The 22,723-nt window shown below is 40.5% G+C and overlaps 1 protein-coding gene across 1 annotated transcript; it reads right to left on the bottom strand.

Annotated features, from left to right (window-relative positions):
* Positions 1–285: 285 nt before the first annotated feature.
* Positions 286–21,615, bottom strand: LOC139814090 (insulin-like growth factor 2 mRNA-binding protein 3-A). Its single transcript, XM_071780073.1, has 2 exons — positions 21,293–21,615; positions 286–559 (listed from the first exon to the last, which is right to left on the bottom strand). Exons 1-2 carry the CDS (start codon positions 21,465–21,467, stop codon positions 492–494), a joined length of 243 nt encoding a protein of 80 aa, XP_071636174.1. The 5' UTR covers positions 21,468–21,615; the 3' UTR covers positions 286–491.
* Between the last annotated feature and the right edge of the window lie 1,108 nt (positions 21,616–22,723).

The following is a 22,723-nucleotide window of genomic DNA, read 5'->3' as shown; positions in this document are numbered from 1 at the left end:
TTCTTTATCTGGAGTTTGCTGGAACTAATTAGTAAAAAGAGAAACATTTATCTCGTTTGCTATACAAGATTAATCTTCTAACATTGTTTCCTTTAAAGTGTGCTCTTTTAGTAGCCGTGTAAATTGATCGTCAATTAACGATAGGTATAATTGAAAAAAAAGACAAGTCTTGAAGACTTTGAAGAAAATATCATGCATTAAAATTCACTGACACAATTGTATAATGTGCTTAGGAAAATTTATTCTCAGGTTTTTTTATAACGTGTAAAAAACCATGTCCTTTATTAAAATATAATTTGAAAATATCTGTATCGGATATACGCACAATTAAACGATTTTTTATTACGCTACATACTACATTGTAAAGATTACATATTTGGAATTTTTTCTTCTTTCTCTCTCTCTCTCTCTCTCTCTCTCTCTCTCTCTCTCTCTCAACGTATCTAAAAGCCATGCTTTCGTCGCACTTTTAATGGCGAAATTTTCGTAACTTACCGTTTCTTTGCTGCGCTGGCTACAGACGGCTCTACAACGAGCGAGGATCCGAGATAGGTATATCCTGTAACGAAAACGAAGGAGCTGGTTTTTAGGTGTGTCTTTAAAGAGGCGCACGAAATTCATGGACACGTAACAACACAACGGCGCGGCCAGTAAATAGAGCGATTACCAATCTCGCGGTCCAGGCCTTGTTATTGTAAAGGGTGTCCTTTCATCTATTCACATACTATAGAAACCGAACCGACGAAAGTTAACGGTTGTTTCATTGTCGTGGCGTAAACAATCCGTAGTTATCCAATAATAAAAATTAATATTATAATATACACTTGTGTAATTGTACTAACACTTTTGAACTTTTCCCTTTAGTGTAAATAATTTAGCTTTTCCGAATCGATATCTTTGTCGTATACATTTATTAATTTGCAAATATTAATATTAAATGTACTTTTATTTATTGAAATATATTTTATATCTATATTTCATTAATATATAACGTAATGTATATTATAAAAAATATTTAGAATATTAGAATAATTTACTTCACTTTGTTGATTTAATTTAGCGAAAAAATTTTAGGATTGTCGAAAAAAATTGTTAATAAGCTTGTTATATAATAAGAGCACGATTTAATTTTTGAACTTCCCCAACATCGTGTATCTGCATGCAGCTTCATTATATCGTATTAAGAAGAATTTCGTCGATGTTGAACAAACTTTCACTGTTATTATTTTGGTATTCTGTTTCTAATTAAGCTTCAATTCTCTATCACTATAAAGTTTGACGAGATCACAAGTAGATATTTTCATCGCGATTTTCTCATGCGTCTCAAGTCGAACGGCAGAATTGGATCAATGGGTCAGCGTACAACCTGTTTGAGCCACGACCTCTGACCCCAGGGATGAAACGAGGAGAGATGGGAGACTTTTCCCATGGAAAAACACATGCGGCCGGACACTGCACCGGTTCCGCGCGGTCGCTTCCGGGTTCCGGTGTGCACGTGTGCGGTAACGGCGCAAAAATCGCGGCCGGCATTAACCCGACCGAAAGCTATCACCACAGCTACACCTCACTCATATTCTAATCAGGATCAAAAGGTTATGTGAACTGACATTTCGTAGCTCGCGACAAAAGAGAATGGGAGAGATAGTTAGAAAAGAGAGAGAAAGAGAGAACGAGAAGGTGGCAGGGAAGAGGGAAAAAAAGAGAAGTGAAAAAGAAAAAGAAAAAGAGAAAAAGAGAAAGAGAAAAAGAGAAGGTAGATAATAGAGAAACGTGTATATATGGCACACCAAGTATTTCCTTTCGTTTTCTACGTGCCAGGTGTCGTTTACCGGTCAAGCCCATCTAATTTCCCATGACCGGTTCCTCGCCGCGCGAATCGCGAGAAGAATAGATTCGCGAATCATTCTCGCGCCGAACGGTCATTCGGCATACCGCTCGTTAAGCGGATCCGTTGAGGTACGAGTGCTGTGCCTTCGGTGTCAGCTCTTGTGATTGTGCCCATTTAAATTTTAATCGAGCGCGAGCGAGGCTTGTTAGAATCGAACTACCGCTTCGTTTGTCATACCCTCAATACTCGTTGTCATCTCGTCAATTATATATACCTACATAATTAATTATTATAATATGATATCATTTAATTACTATTAAAATGATAAATATTCGAGATTTTTATATGATTACGAATTGTCTTCTAATCAAGGGCAATTTCTCGCGACTTGTGTAAATAAATAGGCATGTTTCCTCGATTTTAAACGAAGATTTTCAAGACTAGATTTTCTTGTGGTAGAACGGCGTGGGTCAAGTGGTAAACTCGTTCACGTAGATTCTATTAGATGCTATACGCTCAATACAATGAGGGTATGCATACATCGTGGCTGGACGAGCCGGCTTGGGAATGCGAATGAATTAGAAGTACGAATATGAAACGAAATAAGGAGAATGCGCAAGGCAGCAGAAAAATAGCGTGCTCGCGTGTCTCTCTCCTTCACAGTCATTCGTTCGACAGCGGGATAGAACGGAATAAAGAGCGGTAGATGGACGAGAGGAAAGGAGTGGCCATCTAAATGGCTACTTAGTATGTCTCGTGTCAGGTCTCTCCCCTCGCGAGCTCTGCCCCGTCAGTAATAATATTCGTAAGTGTACCTATATAGACGAGTGTGCTCGACCGCGTAGCCAACAGGTTTCATGCGAAAGCCAATTCGGTGGCGAGAGAATGAGAGAGGTACAGAGCCCGGGGTACGTCCTGACGAGGCTTTAATTCGATTCTTATGCCGCGTTAAATACGCCGCGCATTTTACGCCCGATTTCACGAGCCGTAAAGATGGGACGAGATTGCACCAGCGGGGTTAACTTTGCCATTACACTCGCTAAAGTGGGGCTTGAGAAGCGCCTCGGTACAACAAAACGCGACGGCACTGACGACAATGCAGGTATAACAACAGCGGTAACAATGGCTAACAGATAGACGCTAAAATGAAGCAAGGTAGAAATTTTCAGTACTGTTTGACAAGAAGCAGATGACGTACTTCAGTACTATAATTAGTAGAGCGATGCAATTAAAGATTTTACATGATTGTCGATATTGGAGTATCTGTCAACATTGATGTAATATTAGATATAAACAATCTTCTTTTATATTATTAGTTTATTATATGCGTGGAAAATATCATATAATATATAAAAAAAAAATATAATTTAATAAAATATATGTAGTTATTATTAATAAACTTTCTTAGTGAATATTTGCAAAGCATTTTGATGTTTTTTAAAATAAAATTATGTAATATTAACTTATTGTCTATCTCCACTGTAATTATATAGTTACAATATTAAATTACAATATATACGTGCAGTATATTCTACCTGACCCTAAAATTTTGTAATTCTTAGATGCAATAAATTTTTTCCATTTATCTCGTTCATTAATGTGCTGCATCAAAAAGACTGTAATATAAAAAATGATTCCTTTGTTTGTATATACATTTAGGCAAATTAAATTGGGTCATGTAATAAATATGAGAGTTTCCTTCGACGACGATAAGAATCATTACGGGAGCCGAACTGGTTTGTAAACGTCCGCGAGCTTCCGGGAAAGCTCCGGCGCTTCGTTTCGGCGATGGGACACCCGTTATACGCTTAAAATATACCGGCATCTCGCATGGGGCGCGCTGCGAAGAAATGCAGAAACAGCAGTTGCTATGCTAGATGGTACTACTCCCTCCAAAACGTACACACCCTCTCTCTCTCTCTCTCTTCTTCCCTCTTTCCTCGACGCACGTGTTGTGTTAGAGTAGATGAAAGAGAGCGACAGAAAAGGGAGAGAAAGCGAGGAAAAGAGATGAAGAAAGAGAGCATCGGCGTTGAAGCGAAAGAGAGAAAGAAAGAGAGTGACGAGAGAGTAAGAGACGAACTAAGAAGAAACACTACACAGAAGGGGCGAGTTACACGTGGTAGTGACGACACGACGTGAAGAGAGCAGACGGGTATTCGGAGAAGGGCCACGGGGAGATGAAACGGGAGGGAAGGAGGATTGTACGAGTGGAGAAAGAGAGAAAGAGAGAGAAAAGAGAGGGGGCGGGGGCTAAAAAGAGGGAGTGAAAACGAGATCGTGAAGGTAGCGAGCGGGCGCAGGGGATCACGGAGTACGAGACGACGAGTGAAAGAAGGAACGAGGAAGGGCCAGAAAGATGGAAGCGAGATGGAGCGCGGGGCCCTCGTTTCAGAGAGCTTCTAAACTCTCGTGGTCCGGGTCTGGAAGCGAGTTTCGTAGTCGAGTCGAGCCGCCGGAGCCGAGCCGGTGTATGTATATGCGGTGAACGAAGCGAGAGCGCGGGCAGGAGAGTAGTAGGTTAGCAGGCGCTCTCTCCCGAGGGAGAGGGTGCTAGGCGGCGGTCCTGACGTTTGAGCAGGACGGCAAGTGCCTTTATAGTGGGTCAGCACTAGACCTGGGCACCCGGCCAGCAGCCTTCAAGGTCTCCTTAGTACACGCTGTCTCTCCCTTCTACCCTACCCTACCCCTCTCTCTTTCATCCCGCACTGCCTGTCCGCCTGCCCTTCTTTTCCCTACAACGCGTAGCGGAGCCGTCAGGTAGGCGAGCTCGCTTCTTCTTCTTCTTCGTCTTCTTCTTTGCCAGTTAGGGTTAGGCTAAAGCGAGCTAGCAGCGAATTTGGGCGCGTTATCCGGACGTAGTAGAATCGCCGTGCAACCTACTTAATATATATTCATTCATTTTCTCTCTCTTTTTTTTTTTAATCTTCCTTGTCGCCTTCGTATCTTGAAACGAGCAAACCTTCTCAAGTACTTCTGAAGAACGGAACACGCGATGCTTCAGGTTTTTTATGCGGTATAAAAAAAAGACCTATGAAGATGGAGTATGAAATAAACCTCACTCGAATTAAAACTTTTGGAACTTATTAGATTTCGCAGAATTTATAATTAAGGAAATATAAATATATAAAAAATAGTATTATATACAATATATACAAATGTATACATACATATCTTTTTATAAAATTAAATACCAAATTGAGATATATGTAACGTTCAATTTTTACTATATGCGAATAAAGCTATTTGTCGAATCTATCAATTATAAAAAGCCACATACCGTCCCGGAATTATCGCTAAAAGATAATATTATGGCTGCAGCCCAATGTAAACGCAAGTGTAGAGTGACAAACAGGATCACCGTATCCACGATATTAAATATCAGCTATTATGCACCGTTCCTTACCCGCAGTATATCGGTTATTCGTAAGGGACACGATTCTAAGAGATGAAGATCAGTCGGCCGACGAAGGTAGATCCCGAAAGTGCATTCGAAGTGCAGCGTTAGCGGTTTCCTATCTCGTTGACTGATATGGCGAGAAGCTTCTCCTGTATTCATTCATCTCTATGCCTAACTATCCACTTTTGAATTTTATTCAAAAATTATTTCTACGTTTCTTAAAAAAGAAGACACTTAGATGATTATTTTTTCTCAAAATATATTTTTGGTAAAATCGCAATGATTATTTAATTTTGTGGAAATTATTTCCGTATCGCTTAAGATTTTTGTTGATATGGTTTACATTAAGTTTTATTAGTCACTTATTCATTTCTTTATTACTACTCATTAATTTTCACACGTTAATATCTCATATACTCGTATTTCAGAATTTATTATCGATACATTAAAGAACACGATTATTGAATGACATAACATTGACAATGTTCTTACTGGGGAAAGGCAAGGAGGTGTCACAGACGAAGGGAGATAGGGGCGAAGAGGGCCCAGAGTACATCGGCTCCACGGGGAAGTAATGAAATATTTGGGTAGCGCTGCGTCGGGAACGAGAATGGGAATGGGAATGAGAACAGGTTCCTGTTGCGCATTCCAGGCCGATGCTGAATACCGATGCCGTGGACACGGCGGTTGGCACGGTTAGGTACATAAATTACTATTGGGTTACCGCTCGACTTGTCTCCTCAGTCCCACGGAGCCGTGACTCACGCGACGTACCACGTAACACGAGCTGATAAGAGCAGCATATCGAGAAAACGGTGGAAACTGACGCGGTTAAGTCAATAATTGAATCTATCGGATTCCAATTTAATTTCAACTTATTGGAAATAAACGCAAGAATTGTTGCATCTCGAAGCAACTGCTTTGGATGCGCGACTTTCATGTTCTATTACTTTGAACCGAGGCGTATCCGGACGTATTATGGTTTTATTATTACGGTTTTATCATAACGTATTTGGAAATAATTAATGCATTACGTAATTGTTTGACTGGTGCAGGTCTGTTCCGGGGAAGGCAAGCATGCGAGAAAAATGACAAAGTAATAATCGTTATAAAAAGCGACGGTGTGTGGAAGGGGTGGAGTAATTAACTCGAAGGTTGTCTTTAAGATCAGCGCGGAAACGTTGTGCGATCTGAATGAGGTTTACTCGAGGATAAAGTTGTACAACCGGTCGCGTGATTCCAGGTAATATATCTTTCCGAGGTCGTGTCGTATCGTGACGAATATCAGTGGAGCCTCTGGCGCAACGAGAATCATCAGAGACATAATCAAACGCGGTGGAAAACGTCGAAAGGTAACAGGCAACAGGAACAAATACGAGAGCCTTGCCTGCATTTATCGCCGTCTGCATGTATCATATATGTATATGTGTTCCCCGGTGTTTTCAGTAAAATCGTGAATAATTTTGCATTAATTGTAAGCTTTTTAGAGGCAATGCAATGTACGTGCACATGTTTATTTTAATTTTAAAATGTATATACTTGCAGTCATTCCTATCTCATGTTATTAAAAGATTACAATTTCCCTTAGATGCATGAAAAATCAGTCACTCTTGTCATGCTCCAAAAGAATGAATTAGAACTTCGTATTTGAAAAAAATATTGCGCGTATTTACCGACAATTTCTCGGTAAATAAAATTGGACCAGTTAGTCAATCTCCATGGCGCGGTAGAAGCGTAAGGCAACAAGGAATCGTTTAGAACTCGGTTGGCCTTGTGTGGCTCCTCTTTCTCGTTCCTTCGTCTTCGATCCCGCCTCTTTGCTCTATCTCCCGCATCCTCACACCCTCTCACTCACTCTTTTTTTCTCTCTCCCCCTCTGTCCATCTTTTCCTGCCTCTCTCTCTTTCCATCGTTCTGTCCCTCTAACCCTCACGCCGATCCCTCACCGTGAGAGCGGCCACACAAAGAGAACACGAGGAGCACAATGGATTACTTAGACGGGTAGGTTAGTTTGCCGAATGAAGCGAGCGGGCCCACGCACGTTAAGATAGGTCCTGACTGAGAATCCGTGCAGAAAAGCGCGCCAAAGCGCGAGATGCCCAACTTCGTCCTCGACCAACTGCCGTAGCCAGAATGATCCTCATTGTACTTTATAGTCACATTATTTATATATATTAATTCATTTGTAATACTGCTATAGAATTTTACAGTGTTAAATCTATAATTTGTTCGTGCCAATATATATTGGAACGGTACTTTTGCTCACTTTCGATATTTGTAACTCATAATTTATACAGTTATTGCATGGCACCTGGCAGTTTTTTTACTACATTATTCATGTACTCTAAGAGAATTTATTCTATAGGTTGAAACGCAAGAATTATCCGAATAACTGTAACACTGTATATTCATATCCCACTTTTAGTGTTTAATGTGGAATATGAATACGTGCCATGGTCTACTAAGCCAAGTCTACATTCTCTCTGCTTTGGTGGACTAATTACTTCCTCTTTCGTGACTGATTATGTATGCGGGGTTGCACGTTAACCCTCCCAGGCTCTTCAATTCTTTTATCTCGTTTAAAATTATAATAATATGTAAACATAATATAATCTATAATATATAAATTTTTATATATTTTGATTCATTGACTGTAAAATAATTGATTTTTTAATAGTTTGTTTAAATTTTGTCTTAAATAAGATAAAGCTCCATAAAAATGGAATTTTTGAATTAAAACTAATACTGAAGGGGTTGTATATGAACGGGGATCCCTGGCGCAAAGCAAATTTAGGATGTTCTAAACGTGCGAGCCTGACAGGTCGTCCTTGGTTCTATCGATCAAAAACGAGCTGCACACACATCCGGCTCTTAAGCAGCACGCATTATCGAACGTAGTTTCGATATTCCGCTAGAAACGACGGTTTTATATTTTTCTACACCTTAATATAGTAAATATACAAAACTTGAATTTATAGAGTCAAAGTTTAGTTCAATTATTTAATTAATAAAACGTATTCAATTTACAAAAAGCAATCTAGAATTGAAAATAATGTAATATTAATATTGGTTCTTTTTATTTCTCTGTAAGAAAATTGTCATTAAAGATAATTTTCCCTATATTATCTATTAATATTAATTATATTTTATAATTTCTTTCCTCAAAATGGGATAATGCAGGGCTGAGGACAATCATACTCTAATTTACGTTTGCATACTCTCTGAGAAAGTTGCTGTGTTAGAGGCGCAGAAGGAGAGTTCGATGGATATGCAAACGCATTTATATACGATGCGCTTTCCTAATTGAACGTTATTGTATTGAAACACCGACAACCGCGCGAGAGATGTTTTTGTCGGCGATTAATTTCGATGAAATTAAGAGAAATGTTGCGTCATGCGATAAATAATATACGCGTGGTAATACGAAGAACATTGCATCGTTAACTGATTACGCTATTCCGGATTGCACGAGTCATCGTTCGAAAATATGTTACTGCGAGTGCATCGCGCACTCGAAAAAGGTCTCGTTGAATGCAATCTGACCATTTTCTTGCGCCAGACTCTTTCGTTATTTTCAGCGAATAAAAGAAGCTTTATTACTGTCAATGAAAAATTGTCAATTGACGACTGAAGTTCCGGGTTCTAAATAAAAATTAATCGGATTTTTCTATCTTATTAAACGGGCAATTTTTAATGTTTAATTTTTCCATCATAATAATCTGAATAAATTTCGACATACGTAAAACGCTAAAAAAATTAAATAAAATAAAAAATTTTTTTCCTCGAGCGTTTTACTCTGTTTACCTGCCTCTTACAACGTCGGAACATAATACGCATTTTTAGATTCCTCGCGCGCTCGTGGCATCTAAAGTACGTTCGTCAATGAAAGTTGTGCGCGGAGGCGCAGATAACGGCCATTATCTGGCGGTGTACAAAGTTCAGAGTTTCGAGCTGTTACGAATGCCGGGCCGTGTGCGTTTCACGGTCACGCTGCGGAGAATGAAGGGAAGACAAGCACGCACACGCGTATACGCACATGGACGCTTATCTCTCAACAATCAGTGGTATCGCTCTCGGTTTTTGAATCCATTATCTGAATATAGTAAGACGGCGACTTTTTGGAGCAAAAGTTGCGGTCTTATCTGTCCGGCCGATGACATTTTACGACTATCGAAAATGGAAAGGGCATACGCATGAACAACACCCCGTAAACGTGCGTAAACAACACCGTTTCCTACATTTGATTGAACAAATCAGAAATCCGGAGATTATTTCGGTTTCCTTCTCTCTGAAGACATTTCTGATTAATAGCTTCTCTTTCAATGGCATGAAAATAAATGGTTGCCTTTCTAATTTTGAGATAATTTGATAATTATAGTCTTTGTGAATTGAGTTTTAGAAAATATATAATAAAATATAGCATCTTATTGCTTAGGTTTAGGTGGATTTAATCTAGCAGATATTTTATGTAACATTATGTAATAATATAATTTTATTTTACAATAGTAAGTTTACGCGTTTTAGCTCGAAAGCAACGTTTCATTATCCAGAAAGTTTTATGTCAGTTTACCTATCTAATAGCTGAATTATTGAATGGGATTACAGCAGGTTCAATATTCCACGCTCCTTGACATTAAGTGCAATGTCGCCGAGAGACTCTTAATAACCGGAGGAAGTTCGTCGCGACTTTTCCCGAGAAACGGTCCCGAGTTCGAGCTTCGAGCACGCAGTCGCCGCCGTCGCAAATTCGGCGAGCAAAAACGAATCTCGCCGATGGCGGGCGGACGAGAGGAGAGGAGAGGATAGGAGAGGAGGAAACAGCGAGCACGAGCATCAGAAGAGGAGCCCAGGGTCGCGCTATTCGTTCGTTCGTAGATTAAATCACTCGGTCACTTTTCTTTCTGGGCAGCCGGCTGGGACAAAGGCCGGCGTTTCTCGGAAGAGACTGGGCTCGAGACTTGAGAATTAAAATAATATCCGCTCGTTCGGAGATTAATGGCGGTGTGCCGATGTAATTTTTCTCGACGTGCGGACTGCCGTCCTCCTCTCGCATCGGGGAACGAAGCTTTCTGCTCAGCATCGGGCATCACCGTATCGCCCACGTCACGACAGTTTAATAGTTCGGGTGTGCCATACGCGATTTTCACCGGCGGATAAATCGATTTCTTAACTTGTATCTTGATTCAGCGACGCGTAACATACGAAATGTCTGAGTTATATCTTTAATCTAATTAGACAAATAATGAGTTCCGCGTAATTCTTTATCACTTATCTACTAAGATTACGTGATAATCTTTTATGCCTGATTATCAGCTGATACGTTTCCGATTCAATATATTTTAATTTCAGATTAGCCATACCTAAGTTTATTTTACTACTGTCAATTATTATATTTTGTATTTATATGATATTAAGTTCCTAATAAACTATCATAGGATACTTAAATTTGCAGATATTTTATTTGTGATTTCTTTTTCACATATGAGTTGTATGATATTTTACTGAAATTTAATGTAATGTAAGAAGGGTCTTTTTGCAGAAAGAACTATACATAGAGCGAGTGCAAAGACACATGTGTGGCTTATTAGATTTTTGCCGGTTTCCTTGTTCTCTTCCCATAAACTTCCATAATTTTTATTCTCGTATGTTCTCAAGGCAGTCAACTTGTTTTCTTATCGTTAACCGAGGATTAAATTACGATAAAGTCCTTGTGATTTACTTTCGATTTTGAACGGAAAAAAACCTTGTCGCTTTTTAAAACAAATCGTTAAGAGTGTCGTGACGCAAATCGTTTTTCTACAACTTTTTTTATATTGTTATTCTATTCCTTGTAAATAAATTTAAAAAAATTTCCCGGTCGATTCTTCCGTCACTAGAATCTGATGCTGTAAAATTAATACAATACGCGTAAAATAAAATTTCACGATTAACGTAAACAAGGGCAAAATAGCATGTATATAAATATGGAATAAGCACACACAAATTAATTAAAAAAACAAAATAAATAGCGAAGAATAATAATTAAGTATTTATAAAATATAATTGTCATCGCACTCTCGTTTACTACTACAACTAGAATGACTTGTAATCAAATATAATAAAACAACTACCAAGAAAAATTGAAATTTGCGCTTGAAAATAAATGAAATACAGTCTTGAGATAGGCATATCTAATTGTTACAATTCTTTGGTTGAAGGTAGATAGGTCCATTTTACGTTTGAGAAACGTAAAATTCCACGAAATCATAATTTTCCCGAATATATCAGTCACGGAAGATAATTCTTTCGTCTCGTCTCCCTCTCCCCGTGAAATCGCAAAATACGCATGAAGAAAGAGCGCTGCTTCCTAAAATGAGCGGCAGATTCTATTGTAAGTGTAAGTGTCTATAATACATTATGAATGAATGTCTGTCAAGAACAACATTTTCTCCTGCACACCCATTAGAACATGATATTTCTTCACTTCACATATTACATTTATCTCCTTTTTAGTTTAGATAATTGTTCTATATTATTAATTACTAATTAATGGTAATTAGTAGTGAATGCTTTGTATTTATTTTCACCAGAGAATTAAAAACATGATTTAATTTTATTTAATTTATAATTTAATTTTCTCGCCCCTTTAAAAAAGCTTTAGGTTTGTTAACCCCGTAAATGTTCTCATTTCCCTCCCTATTCCTGTCAAACTGCGGTACCAAGTTTTCACCCGCCCTTCCTCGTGTGTGGAAAATCGGTTTTCGTGCCGCATTCGGAGGCACGTCTGCCTCGCGAACCACGAAATGTGAAATCACCGTGAGCTCGGCTCGCACGACCGAGGCAGGTGCGAACGAGCCTCGCTCGTATTTTTTTCCCGCCCGTTCTCCCTTCGCCGGGGCTATCACCTTCTCTTCGTCGCTTATCCTCCGACGGATACGTCGTTGACCGGTTCATTGACACCTGTCGAAAGAGACCCGAGTTTCTCTCCGCGTGTACCTAACAATTATGCGCACGTGGGCCAGACATTGTGCGCTCCACCTCTCTTTCGCCCTTAACCCCGTAACCGTTATCATTTATCGCGAGCTTTCATCCCTCCGCATTCAATGCCGTGATCATTAAGTCTTAAATGAAATTTCTGTCAAACCGATGTCCAGTTAAAATTGACCGAGAAACGAGATTTCATTGTCCACTTACGTTCTCCATACACGCATACGCACGCACAAGGGCCACACTTAATCTTTCATATTAACACCTTAAAGAAACCGACGATGAGGTTTCTTTTAACATTTTCAACAAAGTTCGTATGCTCTCTCTCTCTCTCTCTCTCTCTCTAAATTTTGGTAAAAAAACTTTTTTAGAGAATTTATCAATAAACTCTGATGAGATAAAGAGAATACAAAAGATATGAAAGAGTCTCATTAACGTCTGAGGTCACACAAATCTGTTAGAATTCATAGACGCTATTCTGGATGCTAATTGACAGATCTCATCGACGATGAGCGCCGTTGCGGCGCGGGCGATTAGGAATTAACGGGACACACGTAACAGCCGTGTCGATTCGTGTGATGCCGAAATTCCATTTCAATTTCTCGATAAACTCTAAAATCTCAACATTTGCGAAAAATATTAAAATAATTTTTTTTTGTCGACACGTGTCTCTCCGTTAATTCTTTTGTAGTGACACAATTATTTATGTGTTATCATAAATTTTTAATATTTATATGTATATAATTTCAAAATAAGAAATACTGCAATTAAGATAATGGAAAGAACTGCGTAAATGATAATTAGATAACAATGCTGCAATAATAAAATTAATAGCCGATATTTTGCATGTATATGAAATTCAAAGCAATAACGTGGTAGAGCCGGGTCGACCAGGGTTAATAGAATTCAATGGAACTCGCTTCATTGAGAAGACGTTCGCGGTCTCTCGTTTAACCGAAACTCAGAATTGGCTGGCTATATTTAACGTTAAATGTGGGCCGTGGGGACGACGAGTAGAAACGTAGGACAGGAAGCGGCTTCGATCGCGACGCGAGGTGCTTTCGTTCCGCCAAAAACTCCGACAGTGACGCTGCGCGCTTGGGAAGTCAATGGCCGAGTATCTAAAACAAACACGTGTCTCCGAGCAGTCGGGCAGAGGTCACGTAGACAAAGACAGTAAAATTCAGATTCGAGAGAAAGACCGCGACAGTGTGAGAGAGTTGTGTGTACGAAAGAAAAAGAGAGGAACGAGAAATGTATTTCGGAAAAAATCCCTGAAAAGATAAGGGAAAAAAATACAATTTATGAAAATATAAAAGTTGATTATAAAAGAGTTGTAAGAAATTAAGAATGATATGAAATTAAGAAATAATTATTTCTGCCAAAGATAATGAGAGAAAGACAAAGAGAAAGAGAGACTTTTTAGGTCTCTCGACCTTAGTCGATTAAATCACGTACAAACGGTCAGAAATCATGTAAACTAACATATCATATGACTATAAGTGCGATTTTGAGTTAAAACTGTATTTGAGACAGCCATGAAGTTCTTAAAATAAATGTGATAAGAGAAAAAAAGGAAAAAAAGCGGGAGACCAAGAAGCAAATACAGAATGAGCGTTGACGAGTAAGAGATCGAACATCTGGAGCATGAATCTCTGGAAAGAAACATTTCTAAGAAAGTCCTTTAATGTCTCAAAATATTTCCTTATCAAATTTTCTTTTAAGCAAACTTAAAGCGATGGATATCGTCGATAAATATCGTTTAGAATTTTTATCAGGCTTCTCCATAATACCATGAAGTGAAGTCACTTTGTGACAGAGGAATGATGAAAAGAAAGACAAGTAAAGAAAGATATACTATCGCAGTCTTTGTACATGGGGCTAAAGATAGCGCTTTGTTTCTCTTTTCAAATACGCTGAGGTTTCTTCTACGAAAACTCTATATTAAAATTGAATACAGTTCTTTAATTCCTGAAATAATATCTGCAACTCTGTTCCAATTCTGATTAGGTATAAAATCTGCGGTAACTTTCCACTTGCGATTAAGTAAAGAAATAAAATGTTTTCTAAGTATGACATATTCTTCTCAAGAAATAAGTTATCGCAAACACCTGAGATATCACATAATGGTTTCTTAGATAGAACATTTTGTGTTAGGTATTTGTGCGAATAAGAAAGATCCGATAAAGGCGCGTATTATGTCGATGCAATAAAAAAGTTCGGAGGAATGTGTCTCTAGACATATCGCAGGAGAGCGACAAGTTAGCAGACTTTCGGCTGCTCTATTCAGATTTCGAAGTAATGCCGCAGCTGGCTGATACCAGTTTATACTAGTCGATATCGCGTGCCCGGGCGGCTCTGTCTCGGTGACACATTGTACAAGAAGCCTCGTGGACAAACGCGCGGCCGGTCACGGTTGCACCTTGCCCGCACCAATTCCTATGCACCGCCGAGATAACGACACGTGGCAAAGTCACCGTCGAGAAGCGCGTTGCACCGCAATGCAAGCACAAGTTTTCACGATTATGAGAGAAACAATTAAAAAGAGGAGAGAAAGAGAGAGCTATCTGAGAGATTAAATCTGATGATTGTGAGTTCCAAAATGTTCACTTTACTTGAACCGCTTATTCGAGAAGATAAGTTCCTGGCGTATTTAATATCGCTAATCGATCTGAATCTGCCATTTTTCTAGATGAGATTAAAAGGCGCTCTTAAAGAGGTTTTATTTTCCAAGATATAATAATTGATATACATCGATCAGGTGCAGCAGATTAAAACGGTAAATAATAATGATCGCGCTCGTCACCGTTGGAAAAACCCTTATTATAATAATTGGCACTCTCCTTTCTGCCTCCGTCGTGTTTTCGGCTTACGACGGTCGCGGCTACTCCGCTGTATGAGTTGCGATCGGTGGAATCAGTCGCCCGTGGGCTGCCCGGGCTTGTGCGAAGAGGAGAGGCGAATCGTAAGGCCCCATCAGTGTCGGTTACCGGTGCACTGTTAACAGGTAACTTTTTTCGGGGGCAGGTGGTCCCGAGCAGGCACGCGACAAATCAAGCCGGCCGGGCCGCGGGCAGCGATTACAAAAAAAGGAAGAGATTGCGCGGACATGTTTATTCGGCCGCATAAACATACGCACGTACGCGGAGGTACGCGGTACGCTTGGGAGAAAAGGTGCGAGAAATAATACGGAGTCACTGCACTTTTTTCTCATTCGAGAAATCCTCGCTTCCACGAAGAGGCGAGGCGAGGAGACGTTTAAGCGACTTATTTTCGAAGCGAGGTGCGTCGAATTACGGTATGCGTATGATGGGCTTTTTGCGTGACGCTGAAATCAAGCAGGACACGGATACGAATTGATGTGATGTATCTTAATAACAATTTTAAAAACGTGACTCAAAATGGAAATAACTTCCAGAAAAAATAGAGAGCTCGTATATTTCATATATTTCATAAATTTTTCATAGATTTCTCTTATTTATGAAGTGTAGATATTTTATGATAGTTTGTTATAAACGTATGCATTTTAAGTTTTTATCAAACATATTTCAGATTTTTATCAACTTGTATATTTGGGAACGGCATAAAGTATAGTACAAATTATAGTACAAATATTGAAATGACTGAGGCAATCCTGTTTAAGATACGGTCTCGATAGAAGGAAGAGAAATGCGAAACATCTCGAGCAAATGGGACGTCTCCTACAGACGTTTGAAAAGGGAGCGTATTAAGTACAGGCAGTTTTGGATGCGAATAATGTATTCCTAGGAGCATCTGCTCGTTCTAGCTGTCGAGAATTGCACTGGTGGGTGTAAACCCTCGCACTTGGCGGCCGCTCGCACCCCATCCTAGCAACTGCGGCGTATTCTCGTTTAAACATACCTATATAAACTTTATCAAATTCAAAAAATTGAATTTTCTCAAATTATCCTATACTTTTTTCTTTTTATGAAATTAAGATATACTGCGGTGAGATGTTCAGCGTGAATATAGTAAGCAAAATATGTACGTACAGAAATAAATACAGAATAAAATATTTAGTTCATAAGATGATTTCGAGTGTGGTTTTTGAGTCTTCTTAATAAATAATGAATCTCGTGGCAAGGGTTAGAAGATATAATGGATAGCGGCTGATCAATTCGGTACAAGCCGGCGTGTTACGAGGAAAGAAGAAAGCGATAGGAGGCAGCCAGAATGGAAGAATGTGGCAGCTTCCTGTTGGCGTCTCGGCACCGACTTTTAGGCTTCGTATCTTCGAGATCGTGCTGAAGAGAATGGCGTGCACGAACGCCGGCTGTGAAAGAGGAAGACGCATGCTGTGCACGCACAAACAGGCATAGCACGTTACTGCGTCGTCTGTGGAATTTAAGGAAAATGCGACCTTTGAGAAAATTCTCGATAAGATTTTCGTGTTTGCCAGAAGACTATTGCATAAGAGAAACTAAACGAGATGATATTTGTAGATTATGGCAAATAATTGAAAATATATATTAATGTTAGAAAAAATTAATTTCTCCATGTTATAATACTGCATGTATCTTTGCGTTTAAAATATAAAAATACACTGTCGATAATAATTTTGAGATAATCATAATTTCCAAAAAACGGCCGAATAAATGTAAAAAGTAAATTTGTTTAATTTATTAATTAATTTGTATTAATTTCACATTATTTATAATTATATATTATTATAACAACATCTCTTGTTCTTCTGATTATTACATATGTATGTAATCAGACTGAAAATCAAATTTTATAACGTATATATTCATATATCTGATATAATAATGGCCGTGCTGAGACACTTCGAAACATGGATTCCAAATATCTATAATTCGCGTTTCGGTATACTAGCAACTCTGAAACGACGCGAATGAGCACACAGCTCAATCGTTCGGTAGACAGAGCGGCGTGCGAGCCTCCTAAAGCCCGATTAGACCGCGGCTTTGGTAGAGTTCTCTCTAAAACCTAACTCAACAACCCACCAAACTAGTTCTGGCCTCGGCTCGTCGGTAACGTTCTTCGCGCGGCATTGTATCCGAGGATCGGCCCTTACGTTGCAGAAGCAACGACCGTATTGCTAACGAAATATAGAGGGAGAGAGAAAGCGTTCGCCATGAATCGCTCCAAGAGGCTCTCCCGACTCTCCTTCCTGTAGCTCACTTCTAAGTAGCTCTTGCACGCTTTATACGGCTAAGAGTACGATTATATGCACCAAGAAAAACGCTCTTCTTTCCCCAACAAGAATAAAATCTATCTACAAACAACTTGTTGCACAAATTTTCTAGATTTCTTAAAGATTTTCTTCCCCCCCCCCCCTCTAAAACAGTTCCACCTAATAATAACCATAAAAATTCTATTTGGCAGTAATAATCGTCTTTCCAATATCTTATTCTTCCAATAGATATTCGGTCAGAATCGAACATGTTAACTTCGCAAGACTGTTTAAAAAAAAAAAAAAAAAAAAAATGTGATTTTAAGTTTTTTTCCAACGTATTCGAAGCTCTCTCGTGTCGACGAGGATTAGTTTCGATTGTTTCCTCATCAGAGAAGTTCAAGGATGAAACGTGGCCTCAAACGGCGCTTCGGTGCGATGCGTGCACGTGCGTGCATTAACACGCTCTAATGAGGTAGCTGATATGGGCGCGAGAGCGCACGAGAACTACAGAGTTGTCAATGGAATTTATGATCTGGATACCAGGCATGGCTGCCGGAACGTGACGAGTGTGACTAACCGATTTTTCGGCTGGCGAGGCGAAGGAGAGCCGAGAAGATGAGATCGGCGGCTATTCGCGATGTAAATTTCAACCTCGGAGGAGACGACGGCGGCAGGCGGTCGCGATGGCGGTGGAGGCGGCGGGGGCGATCGAGGCAGCTCCATACGTCACGCGTGCTCGGGCGCGCGCACGACCATTCGCGACCTTGACCACATTTCTTCTCTTCGGCTGCGGGAGAACCCGCCAACTGACTACTACTCGTACGGGCGTGAGTCGGAGCCTCGAAGTCAAGTGCCGGTCCAAATTCTCACGATCGACGGGATAAGTCGGGAACGTTAGGTCAGGACCATACCGAGATAACGAGAAGAGGTCGATGCGAAAATACGAAACGTATAGATTGCCAAACGTATACAATGTCTACTTCTCATTTCTAATTGTTCAGGATAATTTTCAGAGAAACGTTTCTCTCTTGGACCACGTCAACACGTATACCTTTTGTACATCCTTAAGTAAGAAATTTTCTGAAATTTTAATCCTTTAAACTGGTTGTCCACAAAATATCACTATATTATTAATTTATTTCTTTGTCAATAAATTCTTGCATGGAAAAGTGATGTTTTTCAATAAGAAATATTAAAAATAGCTGTTACGAGTTAAATTTTTTAAAATGATTTTTGATGGAGAATATTTTTGTACAAAGTTATACCATACTGAAATTGACCATTTAGGTCTGAACGAATGCGGGGGTGTAGAATAGTCGTTTTGGCTAGTATAGTCGCCGACAGTCTAACGATTAACGGACGCGTTCAGCCGCCTGACGTTTCGTCACGCATAGTTAACTTCCACTCGGCAGACAATTTTTGCGCGTCGTATGTCTCGAAAAGTAACATCGATGGACAGAAGCCAAGACATTAGTCTTATTTCAAGAAGTTTTAACGAAGTTCTCAATTTTTGTTTCTAATATTCTACATATTTTATTAGATTTCTTTATAGAAATTTGCTATGGTAAAGTATAAGCGACAAGCGCGTCGAAACAAGCTATTCTCAGTGTTTAAAATTCAAATAAATATTTTTTTCAACGTGGCATACGAAAGAAATTTTACGGAATTTCTTTCAGGTATAGATTCGAGTTGTGGCTTCCTGGAGACAATTGTTCTAGACAAAAATTTTAGATACAAAGTAGAAAGCGTTTTTCTATGATCGTCAAGCGTTGTGCAGCCCGAGAATGATTGTCTTGCCGGCGATAGGCACTCCTCGAGTGTGCACGTAGCCTCCGTTTTGGCGGGAAGAGCCAGTCCCGTAATCGGAGCGATCGACAACGGTTGGTCGACGCAGGCGATTATCAGCGACTTATCGCGAAGGCGAGCACACAAACGTGACCTTGTCGTAACTGGCGCCATTTTGCGATGCGATATCTACCACGTGGATAAGTTTTCCACGAAAGTGGAGCAGACGAAATTGTCCCGCTCTACTTTGGGAAAAATTAAGATAACTGACAAATTATCTCAATTCGACAATTCTCTCCGATTTGATTCAGAAGCAGAATTAAATAAATATCGAAATATATAATCACTGTGTATTACATTACATATATTCTCTAAAAGTAATTTTTATGTAATTCAATGAGATTATTTTGTGTAACTTTGCTGTTTTGATTCTCGAGCTTCTCGAGATTATATTTGATATTAATACATATTTTATATATATAGAGAGAGAGAACGTTCGTAGCAATGTTTTCAGAGAGTTGACTTTTGGAATGCTATCACTAGTCCTAATCGTAGGCAGCTGAATTTCGGAATAAGCTTTAACGAGATAAGGTACATCACGTTTTCTATATCTGACAACTACTCTCATGGAATTTTTTAGCGCGAGCCGGAGCACATGACGTGATTTGAAAGTAAAAGGAATTTGAGTGCCGCATATTGAGGAGCTCAAATTTCATGGTTGTGACAGAAACTGCCTTTTTTTTGGCGGAAACCGAAATCGGTGACACAGCGACTCTCGGTGAACCTAATCTCGCGTTCGTCATACGTGAATGGAGCAATCTTTGAGCCACGGAGGAAGTGAGTGGCCGTGCGAGATATAACGTCAATTTCGCGCGTGTCCGCGGCGATATCCTGATTCTGCACGACCATAAATTCGCTCGTCGCACGAGCTTCAATCTCCTCCGGTCGACGACTGAAGCTGAAGAGGTTTAAATATGTCCAGTGTCATCGAAGAACATTTTTCTCGTTTACACATCACTGTTTATCCATTTTATCACCAGCACGACCTATAGGTAGTCGTTTAAATTAAATCTTTTCTCACTAATCACGAAATTTATATTTTTATGTATTTTTAAATATTAATGATTAAATAATGATCCCGCCCCTTAATTTTTTTTTACATACAAGAGGTTATTCCTACAAACAGCTGTCAATTGTTGATCACTCTAGTGTCGTGCTAATTATTTTGCGAATTTAATATATGTCGGATGTTTCTTAAGTAAGTGGAATTTTACAATTTGCACATAAGAAATTTTATCTTTAAATAATTATATGATGGTAATATCGACAGTTTTATTTGTCATATCGATAGTCATTATTTTGTTATATACACCGGAAAAACATTCGATATTCTCCAATTTCACATCAAAGTGCGTCGGCGGAAAAAAGGAAACAATTGACGATCAACTATCGATGTGACAGAGTAACCTGACAGATAATTTCACAAAAAAATCTCTCGAAGGATTTGTCAAGATATATTGGCTATTCCTTCGAAACGCTTAACGAAACACTCGCTCTAGCATTTAGAAAATCTGTTGGAAGCATGCTACGCAGATTCTTACATCTACTCGGCGTTCTTATGATCTAGCAAAAAGCGTCTAAATGAAGCATAGCGTGTTACATACCATTGTAAAAACAAAGCTTTATTTTCAGCAGTACAAGTATTAAGCAAACAGGAAGATATGGATGTTTAGGATCAGGATAGCTTGATTAATAAAGCGGAGGATTCAACATTAATTCGATCATCCAGACGACTCCTGAAGATCTCACTAAAACCTTCATCTTTGCGCTGAGATTTTTATAAAGCCAGTATTGTAAATATTAGTTGATTAATCGGTCGACTAATATTTATGAGAAAGGTTTATAAGCTCATAAGTTGCATAAGCTTGGGAAAAAAAGCAGTAGCATAGATGGCAAAGCGTAAAATAGTTTTATTATTATACAAATAATTGGCAAAGCGGCACGAAGCGGATGGACATTCCTCTCCAATCTCTTCCTTTCTCCTCTCCCGGTCGTCGCCGTCGTCGTCGTCGTTGTGATGGGAAGCGATGTATAAAGCATTATCAGAAGCATTAAAGGCAGCGTTAGCATAATTCATTTTATGTTGGCAACTCACCGTTTAGCTTGTCGATCGCCCGATCGGCCGTGGATTGATCGGCGCAGTCGACGAAGGCATAACCGCCGCGTTTCACCAGAATCGTGGTGCATGCCAGGCTATGCTCCTGGAAGAGTTGCCTGAGAGCGTTCTCGTTGCAATCTGATGGCAGATTGCCCACGTAGAGCTTTGACATGGTGGCTGGCTGCTCGCTTCTCGACGCTATGATGCCGGCTTTCACCGAGTACGCGGCTCGGTCACGTGTAGCAGGCTCGACGAAAACGACGTTTCGGTGCGCGTGCGCGCGGACTCGCGTACCCGATTCCCCGAGTACTGACCTCGTCGTAGACTCGGGGTCTACGTGGACCCGGTGGAAAGTTTGGTTTGAACGCGGACACGACACGACGGGATCACGACGGAGATCGCGACGATCACAGAGCGGTTGAACGACGTGGACGACGAGCGGGAGGGAAAAAGGTATGTGGTACCGGCGATAAGTGGAGAAAATCGCGCGGGTTAGATCGGTTTTGGATGGGACCTGGAGGCGTCCGATGGTATATCCTTGGTAGGACGGCACGCGGGTGTAACTCTTGGCTGGATCCCGGACACGACGTGGATCAGAATCGCGTGTGGGTCACGGGCTGCACACGCGAGAGACAAAATGCACGGGGTGAGAGAGCACGGGGTCCTTGGACGACTTCTGCGACGAGATCGGTCCTCGACGGGCTTGGCACCTTCTTTTGTTTTCCGCTGCTGGCTTCCTCGCGCCTCAACTGGCCGACTGCGAGCCGCTCGATCCGCGGATAGGCGACGACTGTGTGTGCGGTCTCTCTTTCTCTCTCTCTCTCTCCCTCTCTCTCTCTCTCTCTCTCTCTACTTTTCTCCGTCTGTCTCTCCGACGACTCAAACGCGGCGCTGTTGCGCGAATCTGACGCGCTTCCGGTGGCTGTCCGTCAGCAGCTCGATCGCAGAAACCGACGACGATGGAGACCGGCCGGCGTGTCCTCGCAGAAATGGCTCTCCCCGATTGCTCCAAGTTTAAGGGACGCGCGCGTTCGCCAAGTCTGTCTCTCTCCCTCGCGTCGACTCGCGGCGTGTCCAAGGAATTCCCCCCTCCTCACTCTCTCTCTCTTTCTCTTTCTCCTTGCGACGCACCTTCCTTCCAGGCTCTCCTCTCTTCGGCTAGACCACAACGCAACGTCCAAGGGGCTCTCTCGTTCGGCATGTTGTGCCCCTCTTTCTGTCTTTCTCCTTCACCCCTTTGCCTCTCAGGGTAGGGGGGAGGCAGTTGAGACGCGATGCAAACTCGTCTCTCTTCTTCTTTTTTTCTTCTGCCATCGCTAGCCTTTCTCTCTCCTTCTTTCGCGAATTCGTAGCTCTTTCTTTGCTCGCGCGTGCACTCTCCTGCTTTTTTTCCTCTCTCTCTTTCCCTCGTTCGTCTCTCTCGTGCGT

The sequence above is a fragment of the Temnothorax longispinosus genome, chromosome 6 (assembly GCF_030848805.1).
Source record: "Temnothorax longispinosus isolate EJ_2023e chromosome 6, Tlon_JGU_v1, whole genome shotgun sequence".
Taxonomy (NCBI): domain Eukaryota; kingdom Metazoa; phylum Arthropoda; class Insecta; order Hymenoptera; family Formicidae; genus Temnothorax; species Temnothorax longispinosus.
Note: the sequence above shows the minus strand (reverse complement) of the source record. Positions and strands in the feature narration are given on the sequence as shown.

Coding starts and splice junctions, on each gene's coding strand:
- LOC139814090 (XM_071780073.1), bottom strand. CDS start 21,467: ATGTCAAAGCTCTACGTGGGCAATCTGCCATCAGATTGCAACGAGAAC. Junction 560..21,292: donor GGCGATCGACAAGCTAAACG/GTGAGTTGCCAA, acceptor TTTTCGTTACAG/GATATACCTATCTCGGATCC.